The sequence below is a fragment of the Nicotiana tomentosiformis genome, chromosome 2 (assembly GCF_000390325.3).
Source record: "Nicotiana tomentosiformis chromosome 2, ASM39032v3, whole genome shotgun sequence".
Lineage (NCBI taxonomy): Eukaryota > Viridiplantae > Streptophyta > Magnoliopsida > Solanales > Solanaceae > Nicotiana > Nicotiana tomentosiformis.
Window position 1 is genome coordinate 100624373 of NC_090813.1, and position 10911 is coordinate 100635283.

The 10911-nt window shown below is 37.9% G+C and overlaps 2 protein-coding genes across 2 annotated transcripts; one reads left to right on the forward strand and one right to left on the reverse strand.

Moving 5' to 3' along the window:
• The first annotated feature begins 495 nt into the window (after window positions 1-495).
• Window positions 496-1365, forward strand: LOC104095267 (uncharacterized). The gene has a single exon (XM_009601352.4). It carries the CDS (start codon window positions 610-612, stop codon window positions 1198-1200), a length of 591 nt encoding a protein of 196 aa, XP_009599647.1. The 5' UTR covers window positions 496-609; the 3' UTR covers window positions 1201-1365.
• A 112-nt stretch (window positions 1366-1477) lies between these two features.
• LOC104095268 (sialyltransferase-like protein 1) lies at window positions 1478-10566 on the reverse strand. Its single transcript, XM_009601353.4, has 11 exons — window positions 10327-10566; window positions 10116-10195; window positions 9632-9718; window positions 9458-9535; window positions 9266-9357; window positions 7320-7521; window positions 5924-6014; window positions 4109-4167; window positions 2706-2854; window positions 2370-2451; window positions 1478-2281 (listed from the first exon to the last, which is right to left on the reverse strand). The coding sequence occupies exons 1-11, from the start codon at window positions 10442-10444 to the stop codon at window positions 1901-1903; spliced, it is 1419 nt and encodes a 472-aa protein (XP_009599648.1). The 5' UTR covers window positions 10445-10566; the 3' UTR covers window positions 1478-1900.
• Between the last annotated feature and the right edge of the window lie 345 nt (window positions 10567-10911).

The following is a 10911-nucleotide window of genomic DNA, read 5'->3' on the forward strand; positions in this document are numbered from 1 at the left end:
ACTTTGATCTAGTGGTGAGAGCACAACTCATGATGTATGAGTTAAGCACACGTCATATGGTATTGAATTCTTCCCGTAAGTGAAAATGGCAAAGGGTGAGCCCATTATCCATCGTGTTTTGAAACTTGCGACATTTATCTCGGAGATTTCTTAGTTAAAAAAGATGAAACACAAAAGAACTTGCTTTCCGGTGTGTGGATCAATCAAATGTAACAAAAAAGAAAAGTTAATTTAGAGAATTTGGGTTGAAATTAGGAAGTAAAATCGTGAGAACCATGAAAAAGACTATACATAAAGGAAGAAAAATAAAATTGAGGAGAAGATAAATATATCATTTAATTTAATGAAAAAAATTTATCCAATTAACTCATTCAATCTTACGTCTACCAAATGTTAAAAATTATTAAAATTTAAATTTTTTATTAATAATTATATAAATATAAATATAAATTATGGATTATATGTTATACTCTATAATAATATAGTGGTGCTTTTTATTTTTGGGGCGTTAAATATTTGGGTGCGTAAGGCGCTTGCCTTACCCTAGACCTAGAGCCGCCCTTTATATAGCAGATCGAGAGGAAGCAGCTGTCTTACAAAAAAAAAAAAATGGCGTGCACCGTGGATTTTCGGTGCCTGGACGAAGGGTTTGGAGGGAAAACATACAAGCGAAAGAGAGCAGAGAAAGAGTTAGGAAATGGTCTCGAAGATGGAGAAGCGGCCATGGAAGTAGAGGAGGAGAATCCAGCTCCAGCGTCGAAGAGACAGGCGGTTCCGTCTGAGGAGGATCCAAACAAGCCGGTACTGGGAAGGCCGACGTACGATGGGGTGATCGCAGGGAGAGTATCGGGAAGGAATTGGAAACAGCCGCGGAAACACAGATCATCGGCGGCGAAGGTGAGCGTGAAGGGGAAGACACTGGAGCAGAGGATAAAGGAGAAGGAGATAAAGAAGGCGTACAAGGAGAGGATGAATGAGCTCAAGGAAGAGATAAGGCAGAACAAGGTTGACAAGAGGAAGAAGAGGGAGGAAAGAGACAAGAGGAAGCAGGAAAACATTCTCAAGTCCGGGACTAAGGTTCAGAAGATCACCAATCCAAAGACGCTTAAAAAGATTGCAAAATCTAAGCAAAGGAAACAACTCAAGGTTGTTTCTGACGACCTTCTTAACAGTGGCAACAAGAATAAGAAGTCGACTTGATGATTTAAAATTGTATTCTTTTTGCTATAGGGGATATACTGATACTAGTAATCTAGTAGTTTTCATTTTGCTCCTTTTGAGTTCATCTATTGATTATGGTCTTTCCCATTCCAGTTTTTGTAGTTGCGGATTTAATCGTTCAGTTATGCTGTAGCATTATGATTATTTTCTGCTTTGCAGCTGAGTGCGTCAACGCCATGCCTTCCGTTGCATTCTCAGTTAATGTTATGTTTTTATGATAGAAAAACGGGTCCTTACCAAAAGAGCGAACAGAACATGCACTAAAATCCTCTATCCAATTTATACTGGAAATGAGATTTTAAAATCACAATTCACAGTTTAAGCAAGATGTTCCTAACGAAAGAAAATCAACAACGAAACCAAGTATTACTTGCAAAATCAACGTGTAATTTAAGAAAGGTAAGGACAGCTCAGAGTATGGTCTCCCTTCTTTGCTCATTCCTTTAGATCACTAGGTATATGCAAATTCCAGTCATATTTGGCGTGCACTTCCAATGGACGATGGTTAAAATGTTTGCAGTTCAGCTCTGAGTTCCCTGTGGTGGCTGTCACTGGTTTACACTCCAAGAGGAAGCTGCTTGAGGTGTTGAGCCCAAATCACTTGGTTCCTTCGTATTTGTGCATGTAAAAAAATTAATTACGTTCTACTCGAATAGATGCATCATATCAAGCCATTGGTTCATGCTTCAGATTTCACACAGACTAGATCATCCAGCTTATTGCCATCCATCTTGTACAAAGACACACCTTCCATCTGAATATAGTGATTTCGTGCTTCCTCCCTCAAGCTCTCAAAAGGCATGACTTCCCATCGATTGTAATTTGATGACTTCCTGATATCTGTCATATCTGCAGAACCAGATGTAGGCCCAGTGCCATAGGGACCTGATTTGCCCCATACTTTACAGTTAACAAATTGTCCCAATACGCCATCTTGCCCGGCTTGCTTCTTTTTCAGACGCAATGCAGCTCTGTGAGCGCTGTTTATCATTTCTCGACTAGGCACATCGGACCAGTCTTGCTTTCTCTTTGCTCGCATAGGAGAATGGATTCGTATGACCTAAAATATAAATTCTTAGTGAGAGCATCGAACAACAAATGAAGAAACTGATAGTTGAACTTAAGCTGAAGTAATCCGATGTCCTTACTCCAAGGCATTCTAAGAGTTGGTAATATGCTCTCCCTTGGAGTGGGTTGTGCCCTTTCCTTGGTGTAGAAAAGTATCGAGTCCTAGAAAACAAAGTTTTGCAATAACCACACAGAGATGACTTTTAATGGTCTTTAGATGTATGAAATGGCAGGGAAAAGTTAAGAAAGGGTAAAGTAGTTGGAATCTGTTGAATATTCCAGAAAGATCGCAATCTTTCAACATTGGGATAGAGTTGCAAAGAGAAAACTTGAACTGAGTATTTCAAATGTGTATATGTTTTGTAACTAACAAAGCTGAAATTACGAGGGAAAAGATGAGGAATAATAGAACATACCATTCTGTGTAACCAGGATCAACAGTGAAACCATAAATGTCAACAACGTCGCACATGGAAAGTGCTAGTTCTATTGATTTCATCCCAGTTCCTTTGGCACCTCTACGTAGTACGATACCTTGGAACAGATAGACCGGATTCCGGATTTTCTGTAATGAATAATGGAGGTCTGTCATTTTCTCAAATGAATTTGGTATCATAAAGCATCAGAACCCACGCCACCTTATGAAATCATATTCCACCATGCCATGAAATTGTAGTTGGGCTTCTTTTATAATCATAATCAAGCACACATCTTTACAAGTCGTTCATGGCCCAAAGAGGGTAAAAACCACTGCCTCAAAATGTTGAAAATAAATAAACAAATCCCTTATGTTTTTAGCAATCGCATCATCATATGCCTCAAAATGTTGAAAATAAATAAACAAATCCCTTATGCTTTTAGCAATCGCATCATCAAAGACATTTTCAATCTCCAGTTCTACCCATTATAATGCAAAGCTATGCTGTTTTCTGAAGAAAATTACTTAGTAATCTATCCTGCAACCAAGTTCAACAATTTTCATCCCACCGACATCCCTCGGTAATCCCCTCCCCTGCTCTACCTCTAATTCAGTTTTTCCCTTTTCTTTGGGGTGGGGGTGTGGTTTCAAGGTTTTATGCTCCAAAATGTTACTTATCCTAGACGTTAGTCACATCTTCCCCTTTGAGTTTGACAGCCTCCTTTGGTTTATCTTGATCTCAAAATTTCACCAATTTCTCATTGATTTCAGGCATCATTCGTTGTTTCATCATCCTTTACCAACACCAATATTCAGAATCCTAAAGAAATCTATATTTCACCACCTACAAAAATACAGCTTAGTTCCATCAGAGTTTCCTTAAAATGCCTCCAATTAGAGTGTTAGAGTAGGTGAAAATTAATAAAATGTTGCATGCATCAAGTATAAGAAGCCATGGTCAAAAGATGCAGAGCAAGGTGGTCGTCAGAAGGAAATTTCATTTCAATTTTAATTAGTACATGCAGTGGGTGAGAGCAAGTAGCCCATACTTGAGAAGATCCTGCCATTATGCAGATTCTTGTTCATATCAGTTCGGGGGCGGGGCATGATATGCATTCAATTTTTAAACAAGTAGCTACCTCATTTCTTTTTTCTTTATAAGTACATATGCACTCTTATCTGAGCTTGTAAATTCTTCAACAAGTTCCTGAAAAGGTATCAACTAAAAAGTCCTATTATGATCATTCACTGGTAGCACTAGATTGAATATGCAAATTGAGAACAACTAAAACTAACAATAACAACCTTAAGAAAAATAAGATGTAGAAACAAATAAGTAAAAGAATTCAACTGAAACATAGAAATAAAAAGAGACTAGCATTCATCTGAATCATATATTACCTTTATCATTGCATTGAAGTCTCTATGGATGACACTTTTAATTATAAGCACCTCATCGTCTGCAAGTAAAAAAGGAATCGCAACAAATAATGAGTAAAAGTTTCATGAGTATTGCTTCCTATATCACAAATCACATCCACATCATTGCTAACAATCACAAAAAGAGCAGTAAACAGTTAACTACTAAGTACTATATTTCAAATGCTCTTCATTAGAATAAGAAATGTAGCTGACCAACTAATATCAACAATACACTTAAACAACTGTAAAGGATAAGAATTACCCTTGACCCTATATCTAATGACAAATAACTGAATTGGAAGTAATTGAACATAAATAGCAAAGAGTTATTAACCAAAACATAATAGCCCTTCAAGCTACTGAAAGTCATTTTCAATCCCTTCAGCTATTTCGATATTCAGCTGACATTTTTTCATATACCTTTTGTCTGTCACAAAGCTATCAGCTAAGAAAGGCTAACGGACTTGACAAACATGATCCTAGAACCTATGCTAAATAGACTGGGGTACCGAGGTCAATGCTAGACACCGTTTTTGCCCTCTATTATTGAGGGCTGTTTGCCCTTTTTAACAGAAGGACAAAACCAAAAATAAAATGTTTGTTGAATTTAACAATATTTAAAGGGCTAGGTTGAGACTCTCGAAAAGTTAAAGGGCTCTAAAAACTTGAATCCCTCATCAATACAAGTCATCATGCATAAAACCTGATTGGTCAAATTTAAATGGACAACCATTAGATCATTAAAGAAGAGTTGATTATTCTTCTTCACGAGAAGCTATTTCTAGCCGGTGACTTTCAATAACACAAGTAAGGGTACACGGCACTACTAATATGCATTATAAAAGCCAACTACTGCTGCTAATCTGAAGGTTTTTTTACAGTGCATCAGAGTGTGCTCACCTAAGTTTAACTGAAATCCTAATATGACATACTCATATCAACAACATAAGAACCATACACACTGCAACAGATAACAAGCATGAACTACCCTACATCACACGTCAAATAACAAAAAGAACAAAAAGACTAGAGTTTGCTTAACCACAAAAACACTAAAATCCTCAAATTACAGACATTATCAATACACACCATCAAAAACTAATACCTGCCGCTGAATGGTAGTGAGTTTTTTTACTTCTTTCTTCTGATCAGTAAGCAAAAGATATTACCGAAAGATCAAATCCAGACACCAAGAAATTGATCGGAAAGTACAAAAGTGGGCAGTCCCCTATGCCAAAAGCAAAAAGGAAAGAAAAGAAAAAAGCAAAAGAAGGGGAAAGCCTTATACAGAATGTCATATTCCTGTACAAAGTTAATGAAGTCTAACAAAAAATTAATAAGTAAAAATAACAATTACGCCTCAATTGCAAACAAAGCTAATGAAGTCTACCATTGAGTGTGAATCATATACATCATGAAATTTGCACCAATGAGGAGCAGACATAGGCATCTGTATTTCATCTCCGATACAGTGATTACCTTGCCTCAAAACACCTAGAGTTTCATTCTTTCCGTAGAACTCAAAAACCCAGAACCACCGCTGAATGCTGGTTTAATTAGTCGAAAATGAGATTATTAAAGAAGTTTTGTTTGGTTGATGTTCATAACATGGCCGCTTAGAGCTAAGTGCATTACATCAAAGATTGTCAGACATAATTCTGTCTTGATGTCAATATAGGAAAATGGAAAAATGGGAAGAAGCATGATATAAATCTGAATAAAAAATAAACACAGAAGGAAAAAAGTATAACATCAAATGTTCAGGAAAATAAAATAGGTTTTCTGATAATTTACCAGAACCATTGAGAATTTTTATCATGTTTCGGGCAGCACCTCGTACAACTAAGCGAAAATCTCTCTTCAGGCCAACATGCTTGGCATATTTCTGCATAACATGTTTATAAACAGTTATTTTCACAATTTAGCTGGATCGATACAACTTTTAACAGATTATGCAGATTAATGACTACTAAAAAGCTGGTAGTCTTCAGCACTCTCAAATCTCAGTTACAAGGCCAATATTGCATAAAAAGCTAGTTTTTCTCTAAACAAATAGAGTCGATCAAATAACAAAAATACAACATATGCTTTACCAGTATTGCATGGAGAGAAATACCTGGAGCGACATGGATAATGACATAAGAATTTTACGAATATGCAAAATACAACAGAATGAGGACTAAAATCCAACTTAAGAGTGCCTGTAAACATACAGATATCTAAAAAAAAATACTTTAATAAGTACTTCCTTGCTTCACTTTATATGCAACATTGACTAGGCACAGGTCTAGGATATTTATTTGACATATATATTATATTAGTGATAGTGGGAGAAACATATTAAATTAATAGTTGATGAAACATCACAGCAAAGTTTAAAAGTACAATAGTTTAATGAACTGAAATTCTTGACAGCTGTGAAAGTAGTATACGAATATTATGGTGTTCAAACATTTTGGGATGTCCCAAAATAGAAAGTGTATCATAGAAGGTGTAACTTATTTAAGTAAGAGTATTGTGTTGTAGAGACCTCTAGTTAGATAACACCCACTTTGCCTTAAAAGACAAATTATTTAGTATTGAATGAATTGGGCCCGAATAGAGTGGTGAGATTCATATAATGAACCCCAACTAGGCGCAATTAGTTGATTGAACGGGAGAATTGTATTGACAATGAAATCTAGGCGCATCAGTACATGATGTCCAGGACAATAAGGGACTTGCCTTAATAGCATATAACAGGGAGATACTATCAAGAAAAATTCTTTTGATAGGTACTTTATATACACAGTAGCATCATCATCCATAGGCAGTATCGACATATTTAGCCACAAGTTGTTAACTCTTTTATCTTGCTTTCTCAAGAAAAATATACCCTCAAAGATTAGAAAAAAATAATTCATAATTGATATTACATGCTATGCAGAAAGCCAATTCCTTAAGGCAAGAGGCACGAAGAACACAAGTGTAATGATGGCCAACTTTTGAAAAAAAAAAGTACTTGAGGAAACTGACAGAACGATGATTATAAATGGTCAGACAGCTAAAGACTAAAAAACTAAAGAATACGACGCTTCTCATGCCCAACCGCCCCTGTGTTAAAACATGGATTCTGACATGACATAGGGTCCTTGGAAATGCTTCGAGTCATAAAGCATTTTTATTTTCATCGGACAAAGGGCTAATTTACCTCATTAACAGGGGCCTCATTGTCTCGTATTACTGCATCATGACTGTCAATTTCCTCTCCAAACTGCGTCTTCAACAGGTCTCCAGAATTACCAACGACTGCACATTTTCTGAATTGTCGAGGGTGAAATGGAGGCTTAGCTGGTAAAATTAGATTGAGATGTTCTTCACACAGAGTCTGATTGTAACATTTGTCTGCTCCTCTGCATACAGGCAAAGTAGAAAACTAAAAAGGAAATACAACAACAACATGCCCAGCATAATCCCACATAGTGGGGTTTGGGGAGGGTAGTGTGTACGAAGACCTTACCCCTACCTTTGTGGAGGTAGAGAAGCTGTTTCCAATAGGCCCTCGGCTCAGGCAAGCATAGGTACCACAATAATAACAAGAAAACAAAACGGGACAAATGAAAAACCATGTAAGAGCAACATACACCACAAGATAGTAAGATGATCGAAATGTAAAAAAACAGAAATTCAAATAAGCCTACTACCAACCAAATGCGAGAGTACGTACTAACAGTCTAACACTACCGTTATGAATAATCTAGACTACCTAACCTACTATCCTAATTTTCGACTTCCACACCTTCCTATCACGGGTCATGTCCTCGGTCAGCTGTAGTTGTGCCATGTCATGCCTAATCACCTCACCGCAACTCTTCTTCGGCCTACCTCTACCTCTCCTAAGGCCCTCCAATGTCAATCTCCCACACCTCCTTACCGAAGCGTTTGTGTTTCTCCTCCTCACATGTCCAAACCATCTAAGCCGTGCTTCCCGCATCTTGTCCTCAATAGGGGTCACACCCACCTTGTCCCGAATAACTTCATTCCGAATCCTATCTAATCTGGTGTGCCCGCACATCCATCTCAACATTCTCATCTCTGCTACCTTCATCTTCTGGCCGTGGGAGCTCTTGACTGGCCAACACTCAGCCTCATACAACATAGCCGGTTTGACCACCGCTCTATAAAACCTTTAAGTTTTGGTGGTACCTTCTTGTCACAGAAAACACCGGAAGCAAGTCTCAATTTCATCCATCCCGCCCCAATACGATGTGTGACATCTTCATCAATCTCCCCATCCCCCTGTATAATAGACCCAAGGTACTTAAAACTTCCCCTCCTAGGAATGACTAGTGAATCCAGCCTCACCTCCCCTTTCACTCCATGAGTAGCACCACTAAACTTACACTCCAAGTATTCTGTCTTGATTCTGTTCAGCTTGAAACCTTTAGACTCCAGGGTCTGTCTCCACACCTCTAACCTCGCGTTAACACCGTCTCGCGTCTCGTCAACCAAAACAATGTCGTCTGCAAATAACATGCACCACATCACCTCCCCTTGGATGTGGCGAGTCAGTATGTCCATTGCCAGGGCAAACAAAAAAGGGCTGAGTGTCGACCCCTGATGCAACCCCATTATGACCGGAAAATAGTCCAAGACCTCTCCCACTGTCCTCACACAGGTCTTCGCTCCCTCATACATGTCTTTAATCACCCTAATGTAGGCCACATGTACCCCTCTAACCTCCAAACATCTCCACAAAACCTCTCTCGGACTTTATCATAAGCCTTTTCCAAATCGATGAACACCATATGCAAGTCCCTCTTCCTCTCCCTATATTTTTCCATCAATCTCCTAACAAGGTGAATGATTTCCGTAGTCGAACGCCCCGGCATAAACCCAAATTGGTTCTCGGAAATAGACACTCTTCTCCTCACCCTTAGCTCCACCACCCTCTCCCACACCTTCATAGTATGACTAAGCAGCTTAATACCCCGATAGTTGTTGCAATTTTGGATATCACCCTTATTCTTGTACAAAGAAAACTAAAAAGGAAATAACGAAATAAAATATGAAGAGCTAATCACATTAAATCTTTCATTAATTGATTAAGAGGGTGAATGATAATGATGATGATGGAAGATGGAGCAAATAACTTACAGCTGTGCAATCCTTTTTGCAGCATAGTCAAACCATCCATCAGGTCGAGAATCCAGATATTCTCTTGTCAACACTGTCGTCATGTTACGATACTGCATTTCAGATAATCCCAGTTTATTTACGGTACTACTAGTGGAAGCCTCGAAACAAGTTTAAAAGCATCAAGTAATGTGAATAACAAGTATGAAGAACCTGCTCCCACAGAAGTATTGCTTCGCAAACGTCGTACTTGTACTCCAATGGTTCAAATATCTTGAACTGCTCATTGTACTGCAAGTGAAATCCACACACATCGAAGGGATGGGGCAGTGATTTGTAGATAATTGACTAGGTAAACAATATTGAGGAGACTGAGGAGAGACAAACCCAAGTGCTATTAGTTCCTTCAGGAAACTTGAGAATCACATTGCAATGATCAATGATGTGAGCCGTCAATCCCAGCCCTCGGTTAGCCTGGAAACAGAATTTCCGTAAAAACACAATGAAACACTAACATGTGGAGCTGATACAGCATACATGCTATAAGATGCTGAAAATGCATATCACTATTCAACTCCACGGCAACCATTCAGAAGTTAAAAAAAAAAAAACATAGGTTATAACTGGAAACAAGCTTGGACAGACTCAGATTTGCATCATCATCGAGCATACGATAGCTGTGCTGAGATCCATGGAAAAAATTAAATTCCAAGAAGGTCAACTAGTATAGCATGGGAGATGTAAAACTATTCCTATAGGATGTGAAAATGGGAGACGTAACAGCAAAATGAGCTAAAATTAACGTTTCTATAGCATGAGCGTAGAGAAGAAGATACAGAAATTAGTAACAGAAAGTAAGAAAGGTAATTACGACGCATTGCTGAAGATCAGACAGGAAGTCGGACAAGATCCGAATTTCCTCTCGGCTGATATTTACCGCATTCCAACTGCCTGCATCAAAATGCGGCATTCTAAATTAGCTTGAAATCAATCAATCAATCAGAATAGCATTTTTATAATTTTAAAAAGAAAAATGGAACAGAAAATTGTGAGGGTTAAGGTAAGAGGAGAAAATAGCATACCAGTGAAGAAAGAGGACTGAATGGCGAGAAGGATGATGGAGAAGAGAGCAGCAACACAGAGGAGACGAACAAGAGCTGGTTTCCTGCTGATTGGCGACTGCTTCACAGGTCTTGTCATTTGATTCCCCCGAGATCTGGGCTATCTTGCCTTTGCTTAATTTAACACCCTTTTGTCCAATTTTTATCCAGTTTTGCTTTACTCTACTAAATTAAGCACTTAAATTATTGCTCTTGTTTAGTACTATTATTATTTTTCAGTAGTTTATGTATCTCTAATGGTGTTTAACGAGCGGGCTGAGACGGGCTGGACACAAAAAAAATCAGTCCGTCCGTTTAACGTTGCGGGCTGTTAGCGGGCTGTATTTTTTCGGGTTTTTTTTGTCCGTACGTGTTCGGGCTGTTAGCGGGCCGTGGAATTTTATTTTATTTTTAAAGTAAATTTTATTTTTCTTATTCAATGTTATTGATACTTAAGTGTTTGCAAACTTTTAAGGCTTAAAATTAAACTTTGAAATTTAAAATTTGAAATTTGAAATTTGAAATTTATAATTTTAAAATTGAAATTTGAAAGTAAGTGGCTACAAA

What these genes read in the sequence shown, in the direction of transcription:
- LOC104095267 (XM_009601352.4), top strand. Translation starts at nt 610, where the DNA reads ATGGCGTGCACCGTGGATTTTCGGTGCCTGGACGAAGGGTTTGGAGGG.
- LOC104095268 (XM_009601353.4), bottom strand. Translation starts at nt 10,444, where the DNA reads ATGACAAGACCTGTGAAGCAGTCGCCAATCAGCAGGAAACCAGCTCTT. An exon ending in AAGGAACTAATAGCACTTGG is followed by an intron (nt 9,536 to 9,631) that starts GTTTGTCTCTCC and finishes TTTCACTTGCAG; the next exon opens with TACAATGAGCAGTTCAAGAT. An exon ending in CAATACTTCTGTGGGAGCAG is followed by an intron (nt 9,358 to 9,457) that starts GTTCTTCATACT and finishes TCTGAAATGCAG; the next exon opens with TATCGTAACATGACGACAGT.